This window comes from Neopsephotus bourkii, unplaced genomic scaffold (assembly GCF_033783945.1).
Source record: "Neopsephotus bourkii isolate Nb327-2 ecotype Australia unplaced genomic scaffold, CSIRO-AGI_Nbou_v1 NB_54, whole genome shotgun sequence".
NCBI lineage: Eukaryota > Metazoa > Chordata > Aves > Psittaciformes > Psittacidae > Neopsephotus > Neopsephotus bourkii.
Window position 1 is genome coordinate 1486054 of NW_026900571.1, and position 21958 is coordinate 1508011.

Sequence of the window (21958 nt, forward strand, 5' to 3'; positions counted from 1 at the left end):
GACAATAACTGGTAAGCACAGGTGTAATGAGTTGAATTTACAGAGGTGGAAATAGAGATGGGACAAAGCGGCTTTCTGGCATTATCATTTGAAAAGCTTCCTTAAAGTGCAGATAATGGCAGGTCCTTTCCAACCCTAACTATTCTATGATTCTATGATTTTATGATTCTAAGATCTTGGTTATTAAGGAAACTTGTAGGAAGAAACATGGTACGGGAAAGAGCCAACTACGTAGGTAAACCAGGCTTATTTGTTGTAAGCTGGTGTATCTCCACTCACTTCAGTAGGATCTTGTCTATTCATTCCAGCCATGTATTTGGCCTGAAAGGACACTTTCTAACATCAATGAAATGTTGATGCACCATGGCATAAATACCTGAATTAGACCTTTATGCTTCAGTTTGAAAGCAAGATACTTTTGGCCTGATCTGAAGACCATTATGGCAATCGGAAATCAGTTAGGATCCCGTCCTAACTACAGAGCAAGACCTTCAGATTTAGGCAAGGTGACACCTTCCTGACAATGAAGACCCTGTGCTGCATGCCTAAGATCACAATTAATGCTGCTGCTATCAGCTGTCTGGATTTGGTGCTACTGTATTCAAAGACAAAATGTATCTATGTAGTTCAGTGATTTTGAAGTTACCTAGGGCAACTCTGGCTGCAGAGGCATCATAATTGATCCAAAAAGATACCCACGACAGAATTGTAATGAGTGTGGAAGGCATATAGGTTTGCAAAATGAAGTATCCAATATTCCTTTTAAGCCGGAAGCTCAGTGATAATCGAGGATATGCTCCTGAAAGAAAGAAGTCATGTAATGACTAATGCCTAACAAAGTTAGACACTGATATTTCTGGGCTGGGGAAGAGGGGGAAGCTTTTTTAGCTAGCCAGTTCTCACCTGTTGTAAATTCCACTCTCTTTGACACCATCTTGTAATCAACGATAGAAAATTGTGGGAGTTCAAGGTTATCAACTCCTGTTACTGCTGACTCTCCTCCATTCCAGTAAAATTCAATATCATCAGTAGTGTATCCATCTGAAACAGAGGCATGATTGGATTATTGATTCTTTTTGTTTTATTACTTGGCTTAAATAGTTGTGGTTAAAGTTGGAATGAGCTGCTGTTAATCAGGAATTCAGCCTCCTGTTGTGTGACATTTCTGTTGTACAGAAACCACATAGCCTCCTCCATACTCAGGGGAAGCTTCTAGGTGTGGAAAAGGAGAAGACAGAAAACAAGGACAGAATATAAGATTAAAAGTCAATTTTTAGCTAGCTCTAATACTAGTACTTTTCATTCAGGCTTCAGTTGCTCAGTTTACCAACAAACTGGTATAACATAAGCAAAACTTTAAGTCTCTAGGAGGAGCTCTGACAGTAAAACTAGGTTCAGTTCCCAGCTTTGCATTTGATTTCCTATGAACACTGTGACAAAATAGAGTTTGGAGCCAGTGGAGACAAAGATGATTCTAGAAGAACACAGGTGCTTGTACTAATACCTGACAATGTCTGTCAGAGCTGTAGATGTCCCTTTGATATTCATGTGACATTTTATTTTTTAATTAGACTGTGGCATCACTGATCTTCTGTTATTACAGAACTATTTCTTACTGACTTCAAAACTAACACCTTTCTTTTTCCTTTTATCAGTGATGTTTAGAATTTTATTATCATATATCATCATAATTATAATGTAATTAAAAATTATTTTCCCATTCTACCACTGGCAATGTTAACATTACTGTTACCATTTTGAAAACTTAGGTTAAACTCAAGAATGAATGAGTTTCAAAAAAAACACCTCACAATTGATGATGCTTTTGAACTAATATTTAAATTAATTCAAATATATTACATTTTACTACCTTCTCCAGTTATCTGCCAAATGAGAACAGCATCTCATCTATTTTTAGACTTTTCCTTCAGGTGTTAGATTTATTCAGGTTTAAATCGCATAACACAGATCAAATAAAAACCTATTTGAACCCAAAGCTTTAAAAAACTTGGCAGTAGTTTTGCCAGCTGAACCAACCATCAGAAGCCTCTACAGAGTTGAGAACTTATCCTTTCATATGCACCAATAATGCACTTTCTAGGAAGGTAAATGAGTCTTGAGATGTCTTTGCCTGTGGTAATGCCTGGTAACAACTCGTCTCTGGAAGGCTTACCACATGCAGAGCAGGTCCATAGTTTTCCTGGTGACAATCAGAGAAGCTTTGAAAACTTGCTGCCAGGCTCAAGGGACTGCTTGGAAAGTCTACAGTTATTGAACAGCTATCTTTTGATACAAACACACAGTGATGGGCTGCACAAGTTTAACTGTTCACATAGCTTATTTGTGAGCTGCTCAGTGCCATGGTTTGCTAAGTATCAGAATTGCTCCCAAAACCACAGTAGCCTGTTTAATTTGGATCTCTACTGTTTGCTTAAAACTGTGCTTCCCAGTAAGTATGATGGTTTGTTTGAAATGAACCATCCCAGGACTGTCACACAGGGCTCTCTGCATGGCTGGTTTTCATTCCTTCCAGGTAGAAGCCAAAAGCTTTTCACTGCAAAAGGTCATGGTAGCTGCTTGGTAGTGGGATTTCAGCAGCTGCTTTAAAGGCATCACAGACAAACCACAAGGGCCAACATGTAGGGTGTAATGCAGAATGATCGAAGGAAGAATGAAGACTGCTAAGGCTGTTCAAAGAGACAAGAGTAAGATTGTCAGGGAAGTGTTAACTTCATTTTTTTTCAAGTCTGTATTATAAAACATCTCTCTTGAATCTTTTTCTAAAAAGATAGATCAAACCATAGGAAATAGTAAACTGTCATCTTATACGGAAACGGTATTGATTATGTGTAGGCACACAGATAATCTCTACTTGAGGGAACACTCATAGCTATTTTATCTTTAGAGTCTAGAATAAAAAAGGTGCAGCGCTAACTAGATGCTGCACAGATACTTGCTGTATTGGCTTTCAGAGACTGACTTTATTTGCTGTCTCTTCAGGCAGCCCCTGCCAGCCACTCTGCAGTCCCTCCGCCTTCTTAATGAAAGAGGGAGTGGTTTGGGTACTTTATTGCAGATAAAATTCCCTTCCCCAAAGGTGAATTATTGTAGATTTAGCTGTTAAAACCACAGTGGTAGCAGATAAACACCTGGGATATCACAGGGCAGATTTCAGAGAGAAAACGGGCACAACTTCCTGCAGAGCGATTGCAGTATGTGACTGGTGTAGTGTGTGGTCATGCTGGGCCCTCACAAAAGCACACTATGGGAGTTTTGTAATGTAGGCAAATGTGCTTTTCACTAGTCTTGGAAAGACTTCTTCGATTTTGGCTACTAAATGAAAAATACAGCTACAAGGTTACAAAGTCACTTGATCAAAAGCAAGTGGAACATTTCAGCTGATGACAAGCTATCATGGCTTGCAGACCATGCCTTTAACCTTTACAAGTTAAAAAAGACTTCCAAATACAACAAAAAAACAGAACTAGCATGAGCTATCATTCTTTCTAGTATGCTGATTTGTTATTTGAATTTACTCCAGTTAAAGCTGGGGGAAATGGTGAGAAAGGGATAGTGATGTTTTTCAATCAATCAGGAGCATTCACTTTGTTAGCTCTCTTTCTAGAACAGGAATTGAGATGGAATATCTTCCTGTGATTTTGCATAGAGAGAACCTCGGTACAATCATGAGTTCCCTGACAGTCATTGTAAGAACTCTGCCAGACACTAACAAGGTGTAAACTCTCCCCAGGCAGTCCGTTTCCTGCTGGCATATCATTTTTGTTGTGTGATGCCCTCTGTTATGTGCTTTGCGCATTGCTGTAGTTGTGTGTGAGAGGTGTTGGTCTCACATCTGACGGTGACTTACAGGTGCAGGGCTTGGAGGCCCTCCTGTTCCAAAGGTGTTGATATTGCCTTTTGCTTTCCAAACTAGCACACTTGAGAGGATTAAAGTTTGAAGTGGCTGCAGTTTAAAGACTGGGACTGATCTCAGCTCTGCACAGAGTTAGGAGAGGGCAGATCACTCCTATTTGAAGTGAACAGTGCCTTCAAGTGAGGACTGACAGTGATATAAATGAAGACACATTCAAGGTGGAGCAGCACTAGCTTCTGGCCAGCAGGCAATGATAAACCCGTTTCTGGCAGTACATGCCTTAACATATACAATGGAAGAAAGCTATTTCAGTGATAGAGAAAGTAGGTCTGGTCTGGGCAGTGGCCAGTGCTAATATGCTGATTTGTTGCCTGGAGTTACGTGTACTGATCAGGTACTCCCTCAACAGCTTTTTTTCCATGTGATCCTTTTCCATCTACATACATATCCATGTCACTGCCTTAAGGGAATGTTTTTGCTGCTGTGACAGAGGTATCAGTACTTGCAACTGGGTGGTGATGTCTGAACACATTTCTCATAGAAGTCGGATATTGGGAACCTGAAATACTCCAATAATGTTCATAACAGCTGTCAGGAATAGTTGCAACTTCAGCTGCGAAGTCTAGAATGATTTCCACTAATAACATTTAACTGATTTAACAACATGAGTTTATCTGATTCAGTTATTCCCGTTCCCTAAAAACCAGCCCCTCCGAGCGGGGACCGAGCTCCAGCGCCGCTCCCAGGGTCCGCACCGGTGGCTCCGAGGGAGCTCGGTGGGAGGTGTTAGACATCCCCAGCCCCGCCTGTCACTGTCCTCACCCTCGACGGCCACCGGGGGGCCCCCGCGCTCCGCCGCCGGACCTGGCCCCGAGCGCTGCCCGCCTCCCCTCGGGGGCCTCGGCACGGGGTTCGCCCGGCCCGATATGGGCCACCTCGACGGGGGGCGGGGGTCCGCCTCTGGCAGAACCTGGGCAGGACAGCGACTAGCACTTGATAGTGGAGAGCCGGGATTCGAGGCGGGGCGGTGGTGGTGGGAGCGGAGCCCCTTGGTGTAAGCAGCAGAGTTTAATAGCTGGGCTTCATGCAGAGGGTGCATTGGGATTATTAAATGCATTGGGATTATTAAATGCCCAATACTTCTGGAGCAAACGTGGCCTGGTTGCTGGGCTGGCATCCCTAGCAGGCTAGCTCACTTTAATAAAAACATTTTCCCAGGATTTCTGCATGTGATATTGTTGGCCTAAATAATAAGTGATTTTTAAATTATTATCATTAATAAAGGTCCTATGAAAATTATTTGATCTATTTAAGCCATTGTTTGCTTGGTATATTCTTTTCCATCTTCAAAACCCTTGGGCTGTGGCCAGCGGTATGAGGTTCAATGACGCAAAGTACCAGGTCCTGCATTTGGGCCCCTACAACTCCATACAGCGCTCCAGGCTTGGGGAAGAGTGGCTGGAAAGCTGCTCAGCAAAAAAGGACCTGGGGGTGCTGACTGACGGCCACTGAACGTGAGCCAGTTTGTGCCCAGGCAGCCAAGAAGGTCAATGGCACCCTGGCCTGTATCAGCAATAGTCATGGCCAGCAGGGCCAGGGCAGTGATCATCCCCCTGTACTGGGCACTGGTGAGGCTGCACCTCAAATCCTGTGTTCAGTTCTGGGCCCCTCACTACAAGAGGGACATTGAGGGGCTGGAGCGGGTCCAGAGAAGGGCAACAAAGCTGATGAAAGGTCTGGAGCACAAGTCTGATGAGGAACAGCTGAGGGAACAGGGGGTGTTTAGTCTGGAGAAGAGAAAGCTCAGGGGAGACCTTATCACTCTCTACAGCTACCTGACAGGAGGTTATAGTAAGGTAGGGTTGGTCTCTTCTCTCAAGTAACAAGCAATAGGACAACAGAAAATGGCCTCAAGCTGCACCAGGGGGGGCTAGATTGGACATCAGGGAAAATTTCTTCACCAGAGGGTGATCAGACATTGGAACAGGCTGCCCAGGGAAATGGTGGAATCACCATCCCCGGAAGTGTTAAGAAACTGTGTAGATGAGGCCCTCAGTGATACGGTTTCGTGGTGGTGGTCTTGGCAGTCCTGGGGTAATGGTTGGACTTGGTGATCTTAAAGGTCTTTTCCAACCTAGTTGATTCTATGATTCTAAAATAAGTTTAATTGCCCAGCATGAGATATTAAACTTCTGCTTCTGAGAAAATAATGTTTAGAAATGATAATACAGGCCTTGATGTGCCAACACTTCTATTTCTTTTACTTCTAGACCAGCAGCTGGGAGTTTAAGTGAGAACACATGCAGAAATACCACAGATTTATAAAGTAACTAGATTCAAGCATGGCAAGGAATAGGTTATGTATAAATCTTGCTGTTCCCAGAAAAAAGATATTTTAGAAATGTTGCTGACATTGTGCTATAGCTGAGGTTAACAGTGCATTAGATGTTAATGTCACCAGGCTGTTTTCTTTTTCACTTCAGCACTCACCATCTCAAACACCTCTGGGATAAATAAAGATCTGTATTACATTCACTTAACAAGAAAAGTCATAGTTCTACCACTATTACCAAATTCCACAGAGAGGTCCAAATGAAGCCCCATTTTCCTTCTGATTCTCCAGGGTAGGCAGCTCTAAAACACCCAGTAAAACACCAGGGTCTCTGCCTTAGGGATCTGGGTGTAAATAGACCATTTCAAAAGAATATTTCCACTGTGTGTTTGGCCTTGTGTAAGGACATGAGGCTAGAACCCATCCTTTTCCATTACTACTGGATCATCCCTTTCCTAACAACTTAGTCTTCATTGCTATGTGTATTCCTGCAATATCATTTTTCTTGTTTCACACAGTTATAATTCCTATGGCTGTATTCAAACAGGAACCTAAAGCATTTCCCCTGCACACCACCGAGGGGGTCCACACAGTGGTAAATCTATAGTACTATTTCAACTTAAACCCAACATGTGAATGGGGCACAGCAGATCTGAAGATGGTTTGGAAAGCAATGTCACTAGTTAACATTAAGGTGACAGAACTGCTTGAAAAGACTCTCTGTCTCCCGTGTTTGAGTGGGTGTTTGTTTTTCTAAGTTACTTTTGTTTTCAACTGAGAAATACTTTCTATAGGCAGATGGCTAATTGTAACTGGGGATATGAGTCAGAATTACCCTAAGCAATACTGACCGAAATGGCGACTTGGTTAGACTGCTGGAGTACTACAAGTTGTCAGTTACTTAAGAAGGTTTCTCAAATAAAAACAAATTTAACATATGGGCCAATCTGTTTCATCTCAGTTGGAGACATCATTTCCTATCCATTAGAAGCAGAAAATAAATGTCATTACAGCATAAAGTCACTGTTGCAACATACTAATCTTGTTCAGAGAGTGAATTATAGCCTTGCCTTACTGTGCAAATACCTTTAATATTGGTGCATTGTTACCTGTTATCATTGTTATCATTTTTTGCCCCTTTAACTTGTTAAATCTCATTTACCAGTGAGACTTGATAGAAGGTTGAAAGTCCTTTGGGAAAGGAGTTGTTTTGTTTTGCTTAATATCTCTTTAATGACTAACCCAGCAGGACTTCTCAGTATCACTGTAGTCTCAATGGATGGAAATGTTGAAAGGTTTGTGGATAAGTAGTCAGACTTTTACTGAAAATGCCTTGCTGGTTTATTTGTCTCTTTCTACTGGATTATGCCAGCAATGTCAAAGGACCTAATGAGCCTAAAATAGATATAACACAGTGCACAACCAGAAATACACATTAATATATTTTATCTTGTATAGCTTTCATGTGCAAGAGTAGCTCTTATAAAGCATACTGATATTTTAATTTTTTTCCTGTTCAGTAGTGAGACTTTCATTCTCGTTAGCTAGGAAAAAAACCCCAAACCAAGGAATTATTAGGAAAGGAAAGGAAGGCAAATGCAAAATTATTTGTTTGCATTTTCATATGCTCTACAACTAACGGCTATTTTTTTACTTTTATATGCAGTTTTCTTTCTTTCCCCAAAATAGCCATACTGAGTAGGCTACATAGAACAGCCACAGAGATGAAGGATTAAGGATAGATTTTCTTCCATTGAAGGAAGGACTGACTGACTCAGGATCCTCCAGTCTGGAGGTAAGGTGGCTGAGGGAATGTTATGATAAAAGTCTTGAAGATCCTGAGTTACCATGGTGAGATTGAACAGGACGTGATTCATTCACAATCCCTCATGCTTCCAGACCATGGAGGTAACAAATCGTATGTCTAGTGGCTAGTTTGAAAGAAATAAAAGGGAATACAATGTACAGATAAACCGCAGAACTCATTGCACAAGGTGATGTGTCAGAAGTTTTTGCTTGCTCAGAAGTGTAAATCTGTGTATATAGAATCTTATATTCACAGAATAAAAATCTATCCAGGTTATTAAACATAGTGATACAATTTCTGACTTGAGGGAGCAAAGTGCAGAACACTTATTGGAGGAGTATACTGGGGAAATAGTAGCATGTAAATCTTATGCTTTGTTCTGGTTTCATAGATATGTGCTTCTGGCCACTGCGAGAGACAGGATGATGGGTGAGATAGACAGATGTTTGTTCTGAGATAGTACAGCAGTAAAGGGTCTGACACATTCCACTGCAGCCTGATTTGCCATCTCATGTCTTTCACCTTTACAACTCATATTTTTATTTCATCATTGGAGTGATGATTTTTAGCCTGATGTTGAGAGCCTCTGACTCTATTCATCTTTATGTAATTCATGCAAATTAAATTTGGATTAGAAAACCTTGTTCATAGCCACATATTTTGTGTAGTACTAAGAAACCTGGCCATAGCAACTCAGTGGTGAGCAGTGCCAGTGATTTAACTTTGGACCTGAGACATTTTCATGACCTGTTCTCTCAAAATTAACAGCAATGACACTGCTTTTTAAACATTTTAACAATTCAAGTGTTGAGTATGTGCTCCTGACCGGTGTCTTCTTGTGTAAACTAGATTCTTGTGTAATTGGAACATGTATACAGGATGCAAAGCTGCTATTAACAGACCAGCCCGGTTGAGTACAGCCACAGTACGTCAATTTCTACAGACCTGCATCTAGTTTCTCGTTATCTAATTTGGGTGGCTCTGAAGCATGAAGTTTTAAAATGGTACTTTAGTTACTTCAGTTGCAACTGCTGAGAATCTGTTTGTTGAACTGCTTCTATATTTCTTTTTCCTTGCTTGAATCCCCTTCTCTTGTGGGTTTAAAACCAGCAAGGTTCTGAAGTCACACCATCATGATTTTGTTTAGTCAACATCGCTCAGGGCAGAGGCTATGCATGAGAAGATTAACGCCAATAGCTCCTTGCCTTACATCCAGGTTCTCTGGTTGCTGGTACTAGACTGTCCTTGAGAATTCAGAGCTGGGAACAGGGGGTTGTTTCTCTTCAGTAGCAAGTGTGAGAAACCCCGATCTTCTCTTGCTTTCATTCTGAGATGCCCTTCTTCTGAATCTGTTTTGAGCTTTCTCCTTCTCCCTTTCTCCTCCTGAATAGACACTTACACTGGGTACCAGCTGTACCTCAGTCTGCAGAAAGTCAGATCAAAGCTCCTGACCCCTTCTGGTGAGGTTTGCTTGCTTTTCCGCTCCACTCTTTATCTTCTAACTTGCATTCCCCTCAGTTTTGATGAGGAGGGGAAAGCATCAATTTTCAGGGACAGCAAAATGCAGACCGCAAACTGTTTCTATTCCAGTCCTGGCAGCACAGTCTGGGAGTGCCTGGCTCAGAAAGAGACCTCTGTGTGTCAAGACCTGATCTCTACTGGAAGCCCAGTTTTGCAGTCCCTTACTTCCTTTGCTAACTTAAAGGACTTCCGCACATTCATGTGATCCAGACCAAGGTAACTTGTCTGCAGTGCTGTTGGGAGCACATTTTATGTAGTTTATAACTCTGATGCAAATCACTCTTTTTACTCCTGTTTCCCCTTCCTTCTTTCTCATCTGGAGGTGCTGTACAATGGATGGCAATCCCAGCCTGAGACATAGTCCTCAATGTTTTTTCTGACTTGAGTTGCTTTACAAAGTTAAAAAGATAACACTATTTATAAGCACATTATGTAAACATCAGCGACAGAGGTCCAGCTGCTTAGCATTCAGTTAATTTAGTTCAGTCAATATTGCATGGTACATAGTTTTGTCTGCTCTTATTGTAAACACATCTTGCCCTTGAGCACTTATTTAATTTCACTAATTAAGATCTACTCGTAAGTGCTCTCATTTTGTTGCCAGGCAGACTCCCCAGTTTTAGATGCAGCTGTTGTACTTGGTGAAAAAGGCGTTTGAAATCCAGGTCGATCTGGTTTGTACTGCAGCCTGTCAGGCCAAAACCTGCTCTCATTTAAGGCAATAGGGCCTCTGCTTTCAACAGGACTCAGGCTGCAGATGAATCAGAACATCACGTGTTTCTTACTTACGCTGGCATGGGTTATGCAAGTACACCTCATACTTCTATGCAATATTATACTCCCTTGTCTGAGATGTTCCCTTTCAGAATTTTAATTACTTAATTCAGGAGTGTAAATTTTTCAGAGGGAAATATGGAGACAACTACAGAGCCACTGTACCTGGGCTTTTTAGAGAAACAGTGAGAGTGAGGTTTTCATGGTGGTGTCACTCACTGTTCTGACTATGTAAGCAGCTGAATTTTCAATTCATGAACAACTGTAGAAAGATTCAAAGTTATATTGAGCTACATGAACATTTTCATTCAGGCTAAATTAAGAATAATTGAATAAAAAAATGTTTTTCTAAACAAAATTAATTTTGAGCAAAGATACCAATGATTTTGACTTTTGAAAGTGAAATATTGACTCTTTTTAGAAAATATATTTTACAATGCACATGTATTGTGTGTGCATTATGCTTTTTCTGCATGAATATTTTTCCAAAATCATTGCGTATTACTGAAGCAATTTATTTCACTTGGGAAAAAACCTCGCCTGAAAAATACTATTTTGTAATTTATTACATTGTTATAAGGACATGAAAGGCCCCCTTAATAATTCTACTTCATATTAATGCTGTCCCAGGTCAGACAAGTCTTTCCACGTTGAGACTCGAAGCATTATGTTTTGGTTACTTGTATTACTGCAGTGTCTAGGAGCTATAGGTATAGATCAAGACCTAAAGTAGATAGGCAGTGAACAGAGAATTTCTCTAGATTTATGATATCTGTAAACTCAGATGCTTTTGGTGCAAGGCTTCATTCTCAGAGATTGAAGTGAATTCGTGACTACCAAAATTTTCCAATTTGTTCTGGGCTTTGTATATTTTATACAGTAATCTACACCTTGTCAGAAGGCAAGAAAATACATAAACTGCACTTACAGCTGTAATGTCCTAGGACAACTGCATTTTCTTAAAACATAATATGCCAGCTCTTTCAGAAATGTGATGTGACCAGGTGCACAGATTATTTTTCCTGCTGTTCCATCTGCAGAAATGCATACTCATTTAAGAGCACAGTTGTTTCCACAGACATCAGCCTCTCCTCTAAAAGAACCCTGGTTTTTGAAGAGCAAGCCCAGCATCTCCTTTTACTGTTCCCCTCACCTAGGGACTGTCAGAAGCTGAAGGCTCAGACCTGGTGAGGCTGTGCTGGGAAGCGACTCAGCCCCAGCTTTCCTGCCTCTTGCTGTCACCAGGGGATAGCCTGAACTCTATATTGGTACCTCTGAGGCTACTGAGGTGGCACTAAAATGAGAAGTTGGCAAGAGTAACTCTGCATTCCTCTGTGCGCAAGAGAAGAGTGCTTAAGATATACCAGATAGGTGACTTGGCTAACTTCCTCTGTTCAAGTGTCAAGTATTTGCTATTAAAATTAATGCATCCATATAGAGACAAGCTATCCATCTTTTTGAAACTAAAAAGGGAAAGTCATATAGACTATACTGTCAGCATCTGAGTAATTTCTAAATTTTTATGCAGTGTAAAAATACATTGTGAAAGTCAAATAACTGGTTTATAGTCTTCTGTGGAAAGAAATCTTTCCAAAGTGTGGAAACAGAGCAGTAGCTGTGGCTTAACACTAGTGTACTGTGAAGAATGAATTATTTTAGCTTAGTGACTGACTTCAAATATGAGTGGTAAGGAATGACTTAAACTGAGCCAAAAATACATTTTAATTCTTTTTTTTTTTGTGGAAAAAAGAAACATACTTGGCTAATTTCTCAGTTTCAGTATCAACAAGCTTTATATTCAACAAGCTGAAATTTGCTCAGCTTTATAACTCTGTGGTAGTCTTTCTGTCCCTGTGATGTTTAAATCTGCTGCTGTGGATGCTCATGCTGTAGCTTTAAAGCCACTCCTGTTTTGCTGCCAGCATTTTCTGTGCAGCTCAGAAGGATGGCATTTCAGCTATGTCAGAAGTTAACGTGCATCTCCAGATTGCTGTGTGCCTGCCGAGTCTCCAGGGGTGATACTTCTGAGAGTGAATTTGCAGTGCTACAAGCTCAGTGTGTGTATTCTGCTTAGGCTATATGGAGTGACCTAGAATATATTATCTGAGTGGCTTTAGAAATGATTAAAGTGTGTTTCAAACTCCAAAATGTGTGGTCCAGAGAGAAGTCACTTTGCTGTCCCAGTGGGCAGTGTATGGTATCACACCAGCAGCCTATGTATGCTGATCTCCATTCCTGCACTTGCTAGGATATTTCCAGTGGTGCTGTCTTGCTTGGTCTGTGAGTGTGCTGTGATAAAGTGTGATTTCCTGTTTTTCTGGTGTTAACTGTTTTTTGCTAGGATTTGTGGGAGCTAGCTGCTTGAATATGGCATTTGATCCATGGTGGAGCCCTTGTGAAATAAGGCATTTTGTGCATGTCATAGAGCGGGCAGCAATCGGAGTACAGAAGGCATGGATGGAGATCCACCTGCACACTGGTGAATTGTGGATGCTGTGCATTGGATGAAATGCTAAGAACCTTGTATCATATAACTGGTAACAATGGTAGATTAAGTCAAAATGGGCTGCCAGGAACTTTACTGCCTTTTGCCTTCAGATGGTTAATGATCTCAGAAAGATCTCACCGAGAGATCTGAGCTTTGGAACAGATACCTTGCTGTCTCTCTTCATGGTCCACCAAGTTTGAAAGAATTTTAAGGCTGAGTATGTATTTTAGAGCAGTTAAAGGAATTGGCTGAAAGCAGAAGAGAGCTCTTATTCCCAGTGCTACCCTGTAATAACCAGAGACAAGACAAAGTGCAGAAAATGAGGTTCCCCCCACTCTGGGTTTGCAGGGCTTGTGGGAAGTGGCACATGCTGGGACATGACTTTATGTCTGACATATCTCCTAGGGGAGCAGCAGGAGTCTGACAGGGGGTGAGTCAGAGAAGCTCTTCATTTGCAGATGTGGCAGAGCCTAAGCAACTGTGAGGGCTGAGAGCTGCCTTCATTAGGTGCATCAGAAAGATTGTACCTCTTAAAAAAAGGCATAGAGTTGAGTGTCCTTCCAGCCTTTTTGGTTTTATCTGGAAGGGGCCTTCCAACTGGTTTTTAGAATACTCTGAGTGATGAGCTCCTTTGGGAGGGGAGAAATTATGCTTTCTGGAAGCAATGTGATATGCATGGTGAGAAGCAGGATGAGAAAAGATGCCCTCTTAATGGGTTTGGATACTTAGGGAAAATACATGAGTGGATCTAGCTTAAAGCTCCTGCTGCCTCAGATACCAGCACAGTCGTAATCATTACTGAATTTTTATTGCCAGGCATGAATAAATTACTAGATATCTGGTGCCTGCAGACAGGAAAAGAAAAAGCTGTCTGGGAAAGCTTGGATTTAAGACAGGTTTTTCATCCCTAAAAAAACAGCCCTTTTTGTTTGAAGTGTAGGTTCTTACATCCTCAGTAGTTCAAATGCAATCATACCATGGATCAATGCAATCTTGTCTCAAGCAGGGAGCTGTGATAAATCTGTTCAAATCTAATTCTGTCAGACCACTCTGTGCCAACAGAGGTGATAATGAATGTTTAGGTATGAACACAGTTGTTGTTATTTCTGGCAACAAACTGTGTGGAGGTTCAAGTGGAGTATTTTATTGATTCACTGTAATATCACTTTAAGTTGGTTGCACTTTCATCAAAGCATTACATACATTTATTGTTAGGTCTATTTCTATTTGAAGCAGGGACAGACATAAAACCAACAGATTCAAGGCAGAATTGCCATTTTCTATACTGTAGCTGACTAAATAAATCTTCCTCTTTTCCCCATCTCACCCTGTTTAGGTTTCCTTTGGCTTGTTCAGCTCACCCACACAAGTGAAGTGGTTTGTAAGAGTGCTGTTGACAAGGCTAAGGCATGGTTCAGTGTTGCAGTGTTGATCTCTGAATCATGCTGCAGTGTTACGGTTGTCATAGAGATGCAGATTTTTGAGACCAAAGGGACAGTTCTGATAATCTGCTCAGACCTGTTTTAAAACACATAGTAGCTTGACAATAAGTAAATAAGTTTGCCAAATTGGAGCTCAGCCTGGCCCTCCCTGTGACTCCTGTGGAAGTGAAACATATTTCACTGAAGTTTGGAGGATGCTGGAAGAGAAACCTCAAATGAGGACTTAATTTATTGTCAGAGTAGTGCTGACAAAACATTTTTTTTCCTCTGAGTAAAAGCCAGGTGTAATCCTAGTCCGCAAGATCATGCCATGATTGTGATATTGGTGATTTAAAAGAGACGAAGAGTATTAGAGTAGTAACAGTATCCTGTCTTATCTTCTAGGTGATGCAGTGAGACCAGCACTTGTATTTGTAATGAAGGATGCTAGAGTGGGGCAGCTGTGTGCAGTCAGAAGTCTCTGACAGACAAGTACTGAGTGAATTAGCTGTAGCAGTTTGATGCTACTGTCCCTGGCTGTTTGTCTCCTCCTCCTGTCTGCTCCTTTATCAGCTTAGATGTGTGTCTGTATCTCACTCATGCTCTTCCAGAGCCTACCTCAGCTGCTGCCAGGGACAATGAGCTTGTGCCAAGGCACTGGGTTGTGAATTGCCATAGCAGTTGTATCCCTTGCCAGAGGCTACCTGGTACAGAAGAACTAACAGCTGGGGGATTTAACACCTTAAATTGACAAGCTGACATCCATCAGAGCTCATGTGAGAGTGCCAAGCAATCTGGGTAACCTCCAGCCAAGTATTAAGTCTTCTCTGTCCCAGTATATGCTAATCTGTGAAAAATGGATTGTTACAGATCCCAGCTCTGCTGATGAAGCAGTTCTGGTTATAAAATCCCTTGATTTTATAGACAGAAGTTTCCAGTGGCTATCATGGTATTAGGCACTGAAACGGGTGTAAAGCCTCTGATATGGTCTCCCCATTTGCCACTGCAGAATTTGAAATAAGGTGAACTGCTTGAGCAAAGCTATGAAAATGCAAGTGAAGGAACATGTGCAGCCAAAATGCTCTCCCCCTCCTAAATGTATACATTTCTCTGGTTGTCAGCAGTGCATACACAGCTGCTGCAGTCAGGTAAGATAGCTTCAGGAAAGCTGGAAATGTAATTTTTTAATGAAAACAATCTGCTGGCTCAGTATAGGCATGTATTATCTCTGCATTGGCTGCTCTGCTGGAGAAGTTTGATAATAGGGCAGTGTTTGATTCTTTGTGCTCTTTTCCCATTCCTGTGTAGCACAGTTGTTTTGCTGCTATTTGCAATATTTTATATATTGCAATACTCACTGGTAGATATTATTAGGGAACAATTCTTATCACTTTAGGTTTTCAGGGATTTTCTTTGGCTAATTTCCACAGCATCCCTGAAAGGTGTGATGACTCACTGCCTTTCTGCTCACAAGCAGTGCTACGTTCATCTGTTCTTTGAGTAGCTTAAGAGCAATTCACCTGTAGGACTGCCTGGTTCCTTTGAAGCATGCCCCTTTTGCAGTAAGAATAAGTTTCCATTAAAAACACTGGGGAACTCAAAGAGAGGCCCAGGTTATGTGTACTACAGTACTGGTGAGCTCTGACATTGCCACAGGGCTGTGCAGTTGTGGATGCACTGGGGAGAACTGAGCTTTTGGAGGGGAAAATGTCTCTCCAGTTTGCTTCATTTAGAGGTGAGGAAGCACCCTGGAACTGGGAAAGGACTCACTCAGATGCCACCTTCCTGTCACCCCTTAGGGATGGAGATCCTGCAGCTCTCACCTTGAGGGGGAGCTCGGGAGGAAGAGTGGGCTGTATTTGCAGCAGCTTTCTGAGCTCACATCCATGCACAGTCCAGCCACAGGCTGACCCTGGGTAAATAAGCGAGACTGGATTGAGGAAGTAGACAGGGCTTCAAGTCCAAGAAGACAGGATGGCACAGCATATAGTACTTGTGAATCCATGTGTAAAACCTCTTAACCAATGTGATTTCCAAAGGATGCTCTTCAAGGAACCCCTCAGCAGCCCTAGTGTCCTTGTGCATGGGATTAGAAAAACATAAAGCTCATAAAGTTCATTTTTTAGGGGAGTTTAACAATGGTGTAAAAATCATATCATTCATCTTTGTCATGGTCTAGTGTCTCAGTATTGGTTTAGCTGTTCGGCTTTTGCTTGCTATTTCTATTGCACAATCACATTTCTTGTGATTGCACCTGCAGGTATGCACCTCCATGCTAGCCATGCATTTACATCTGCAGGAAAGTGGAGATAATTTTAATAACTACTCCTATTTAAATGCAGGACAGATATTTTACATGCCCATACAGACCTTTGACTTGTTTTATTATTCAATCTTTGTCTTTTGCTCACAATCCAGATTGTTGTGTGCGTTTTCTACAGGCATTGAACACTCCTCATGAACATGTCTTGATTTCTGAGTTAATTTACTGTGCTTCTGCTGATCAGATGTAATTTAAAGGGTGGGCTGAGGAAAGAGCCATCCACTTGGAACAAACATTCAAAACACCTAATAAAAAAGCAGATAGAGAAGATTCTCGGTGTGAGTTCTGGTTGCTTAATTGACAAAAATGGAGCCATGCCAACTTTCACTAGCTGAAGATCAGACCTGTTATGTCTATGCCAGATTATGTGCTGTTGAGAGCTAGGTAGCAGCTTAGTATATTAGTCCTTTCGGAAAAATCACTCAGTTGTTAGTAGAACTGATCTAAATACTCATGAGTAGTACTGTACTCTGCCAATTTTGACCTCTTGGCAAATTGTGAATAAATATTTTATTGATTTCTTTTGATAGACTTAATAAGTATTAATATCTCAATATATATATCTTGAGACATGAATTATTCATAGCACGTGTTCAAAAGATCTGAAAAGCAATTTTCTTCTGGGGATGTGTGACTGGCTACATGGGTGACATTGTGTTCTCTCATCCCAGACTGTGTTAGCATTTTAATTGCTTATTCTGTCAGATGCTAATTTTGATTCTTGATGAGGCCTAAGTAATATTACTAAATCCATTCCCATTGAGCATTCATCCCTACAAAGCTTCATTTATGAATAAAGAGGTATGAGCCAGAAAAGTGTCAGTCTGGTTTAATTATTTGGTCTGCTAGTTGATAAATGCTCATGTACTTTGATCAGCTTTAGTCATGACTGGACTGGAGACTTCAAATTAACTATCTCCCAGCAAATAAATTCAGGTATGAATTCCATATGAAGGCAACTTCAGTATGAAGCCTTCCATTTTGATTACTGCAGTACATATGTATATTCATTTCTTCTGATGATTGGATAGAAGAGTTAGTTAAGAGGAGTGTCATGCACTTTTATTTTGCAAAGATATGACTCATTCTCCAAATGCATCTATTGCACATCTTAATAAGTTTAAACCATAAGATGAGCTAAGCAGCAGCAGGCAACATCAAGAAAACTGTTTTGTGCCAAAACCATCAGGGAACTGCAAAGCCCTAGGGTGAGTATGACAGCCACACTGCTTAGGGAGCATCTCTGTATGTCCTGTGAGGTAGTGGACTATGAGACTCTGAGAGTTTTGCACTAGTAGAAAGTAACTGGGGAGATCACTAGTGTGATGGGCAGCACTGGAAAGGGAAGTTACAATTGCCTACTTTCTCTGCTTCTCAGGAATGAGAAGAAAATGTGTTCATACACAGGGGTGTGGGTTTGGGGTGCTTCAATCACTCAGAGCAATGTGGATATGGACAGGCTAACTGAAAGCAGGTGCACAGGGAAAGTTAATGCATGTTGCCCTAACACAAGTATTCGCTACATGTATATCGACTTGGCCCAGCTTGCCATGCTACCTCATCTGTTGAGGGGATTTAATATGGTGCAAAACCAGTATGTCCTTCCAGAGGTGTTCATGTGCATGTTGAACAGTGAACAGAGAATAAGCTATTGTGGTGACTCAGGACTGCAGCTATCGAAGTGCTTCACAGGGAACATTGACAACACTGTCTCTCTGCTTCTCTTTCCGAGAAGTCTGCCTGTAGTGCCAAAACACTAGGATTTTAAAAATAAACTCCATTATTTTTGAATCTCTAAAGAAATAAATGGGCAGGTTCTGTTCAGACAATGTTCTCTAATAAATTTTCATTAAGCCTACTGTGAATGTTTACTTGATTGGAATCTTTTGCTGGTGAAATAAAAAGTTTGTTATTCTCAACCTGGCAAAGAATCTCTAAAATCACTATAAAATGACATCCCAGGAAAAGGAGCAAAAGCAAATAATTTTGGGGAAAACATTTCAAGTTTCTTACCAAACAGTTTAAAATCCAAGTGAAAAGCGGAAGCTCCACTGACTTATATTAAGGCTGATATTGGTTGTACACTTACAAAAGCCCAAAGTACTTCATTATGGAAAGTGATTTTGAAGGTATGCTTTAAATAAGGCATCTTTCTGCTGCCATCAAGTATAAATTATAAACGAGTATAAACATTGAGCTGAGAGCCCATCTTGTCTCGTCAGTGCTCTAGACTGACTATATGCTTTTTTTTTCAGTGCCTGATAGTTGCCACCTCACAGATAGATACTTTGAGATATATTACATTTATGTATAAACAAGTGATGAAAACCACTGCACTCCAAAATAAACTGATTTTTTTTCCCAGCTACATTTTCTAAGATTCAAAGCAACTTCAGCTTTGGCTTAGACTTGTTTATTTTATATTGGTGTTGCAATGCTATTAAATGTCTTATACATGAATATTCTACTGTTTCGACACTGTGAAAATGTTTTTGTCAAATCTAAGCAACTGAAGACTAACGGAATGCTTTTGAAAATTGATGCCGTGGGGTTATGATGAATTGTGTGACCAGCAGGTCAAAGGAGGTGATCCTGCCCCTTTATTCTGCTCTCGTGAGACCTCACTTGGAGCATTGTGTACAGTTCTGGTGTCCTCAACATAAAAAGGACATGGATCTGTTGGAACAAGTCCAGAGGAGGGCCATGAGAATGATCAGGGGGCTGGAGCACCTCCCATATGAAGATCGGCTGAGAAAGTTGGGGCTGTTCAGCCTGGAGAAGAGAAGACTGTGTGGAGACCTCATAGCAGCCTTCCAGTATCTGAAGGGGGCCTATAGGGATGCTGGGGAGGGACTCTTCATTAGGGACTGTAGGGGTAGGACAAGGGGTAATGGGTTAAAACTTAAAGAGGGGAAGTTTAGATTGGATATAAGGAGGAAATTCTTTCCTGTTAGGGTAGTGAGGCACTGGAATAGGTTGTCCAGGGAGGTTGTGAATGGTTCATCCCTGGCAGTGTTCAGGGCTAGGTTGGACGAGGACTTGGGTAATATGGTTTAGAGCAAGGTGTCCCTACCCATGGCAGGGGGGTTGGAACTTGATGATCTTAAGGTCCCTTCCAATCCTAACTATTCTATGATTCTATGATTCTATGAATTTAACCTCTTTTCAGTCCACAGCAAAATCTAATGAGTTTCTGCAGAATGAAAACTGAACTTACTGGGCTTGTGAAAACTTTCAGTTCCTTGAATGGGATGTGCTACAAACAATGAAAACATCACTTTTGTTGATGACATAGGTATTAGGAAATTATTTTGGTTAATCCTGGATCAGCTTGGTTCTCTGTTTGTTTAACACTCCAAACTATCCGTCAAACCAGAGGTTCAAATACTAAGATTTTCCTCTCTCGTCAGTAAATTGAACCAAGCTTCTGTATTTGGGATAATCTGTTAATCCTTCCTAAAGCCTCATACTTTAGAGAGAAGTATTAGTACAAGAAAATATTGCTTAGCTCTGACAGTGCAACAGTTGTAATGTGAAAAATGGAAATTCTTAGAAAAATGATGCATTATTTTGCCTTGGACTTTACGTAGTCTTAGCCAGATTGTTCAGACAGTGCTCTGTGGTCAGTGGCAGCAGCTGGTTTGACCAATGACACAGTCAAAATTCTTTTAAAAAACTTAGATAGGCATTTCTCTAAATGCTAGCATTATAAAAGATATAAAGACAATGACACCTTGATCCTGTGGTCATGGGAGACGCTGACAAAGCTGCCACTGACCTTGGTGCTGAAGGAGCAAGTTGTTTCCTTTTATAACCTCCAAGCGTTTGGTAAAAGCAATTGATCAATCCTGCCGCCACTATGTGAAGTAGTTGTTAATCTTGATGTTAGATTTGAATGCACTGAGGTGAAGCAATTAATTCAAGTTCTGTGGTGATTATGCACTGAAGATAGACAGTGCTCAGTTGCTGTCCTCTGATCTAATCATCAAGAAATACTTTTCTCCCTTCATTGACAAGAGATTTTGAAAGACATCTTGCAATTTTGGATCAACCAGTATTATGAATTAAAGATATTTTGGCTTATGTATTATGGAAATATATTAGGTATGTTCAGTGTGCAAACTCACTGGACACACAGTATTTGAACAACTTGTTCCTGTTTTGCCTAAACTGTGAATGTCTTTCAATCCACAGCTGTCATTTGGCCAACCCTCTCCCTCCAGTAACTTACAGCTTTCGATTTCTAGTGTGCAGTTTTGTTCATCCAGAGGATATCTGCGTAGATCCATCATGCAAGCAGCTGTTGTTGTGATCCTGAAAGAGGAGGGTGAAAAAAATAATCAGATTTGAAACCACGTTTTACTTGTTTGAGAAGGCAAAATTTTGTACAGTGGCTTTTCTGTCTGTTTAAATACAGAATGGTTATGCACATGGATTCCTGACATACAGACTTTACATATCTTGTAAAACATGGTTAAATAATTTACACAGCACAATATACTGGTTACAGTATAAAGCATCCTGGCATATGCTAAATACCATAGAACAGAATTTTGGCTGAAAACTGCATGTGCTAAAGTGTTCAGTGTTTTGAAGAACATTTAGTGAAGTTTCTACTTGGACATCTTATTTTTAACGCCCTTAATTCAGACGTCTTCAAACTGGTTTGCAAAATATTTATATCTTGGACTGCTGACAAGTTTCTTTGTTCAATTTGTTGTCACCTACTGCTGTTTTAATTTTGTTAGATAGGTACGTGCATTTTCATTCATGATGTGGAATTATTGGTAACATTTGATTATTTTTATGGTTTCATAAACAGTTTCTCATTAACTGTGATAATTGTACATTATCTCTTTAAAAATGGAAGGATGCTATCAAACACTTGTGAAATACAACATTATGTGGTGGTTACTTGATAAACATTGAGAGTAGCATTGGGATCTTCCAGATCTTTTCTCCTTCTAGAGGGCATGTGAGCTAACATTCAGTCCCTGAAGATATTCTTCATAGCCTAGGCCTTTTTAGGAGTCTGTTCCTCCCTCCTGTTGCATTGTAAATCACAGAGCATCTAAGTGAATACTTGCTGTTAAGCCCAGACCCCTTCGGAGAAATGTTAAGTGACTATGTGAGGACAGTGGTCAAATTATAGATTCTTTTAAAGATCCATTCAAGAAAGACACTCACAGTGGTGCTTTCAAGCTCAGAGCAGTAAGTTATCACCTGCATTTGCCTTTTTTTGTGAGGGAAGTGTTCTTAAATCCTTATAAAACTTTTGTAGTTGTGAATGGGCAAACTTGGCTTGCAATTTTATTGTTTTCTCTCTCTCTCCCCCAGCAATTCCTACCTGAGGAAGGCAAATAACCTATTTTCTTGATCTAGATTTGGCCCTGGTCCTCCAGTTCCATGTCAATTGAT

The 21958-nt window shown here is 40.8% G+C and overlaps 2 protein-coding genes across 2 annotated transcripts in view; both read right to left on the reverse strand.

Moving 5' to 3' along the window:
* The window catches only part of ATP10D (ATPase phospholipid transporting 10D (putative)), a 125778-nt gene that overhangs the window by 80080 nt on the left and 23740 nt on the right, over positions 1-21958 (reverse strand). The gene's annotated exons all lie outside the window — the stretch shown is intronic.
* Positions 1-21958, reverse strand: part of LOC133212081 (gamma-aminobutyric acid receptor subunit beta-1-like) — a 62169-nt gene that overhangs the window by 9586 nt on the left and 30625 nt on the right. Inside the window, exons 2-4 of the mRNA XM_061353110.1 lie at positions 20772-20854; positions 904-1041; positions 647-799 (exon numbers count right to left, since the gene is read on the reverse strand). Of these exons, the coding sequence (XP_061209094.1) occupies positions 647-799; positions 904-1041; positions 20772-20854 (374 nt within the window). The remainder of the gene's footprint in view (positions 1-646; positions 800-903; positions 1042-20771; positions 20855-21958) is intronic.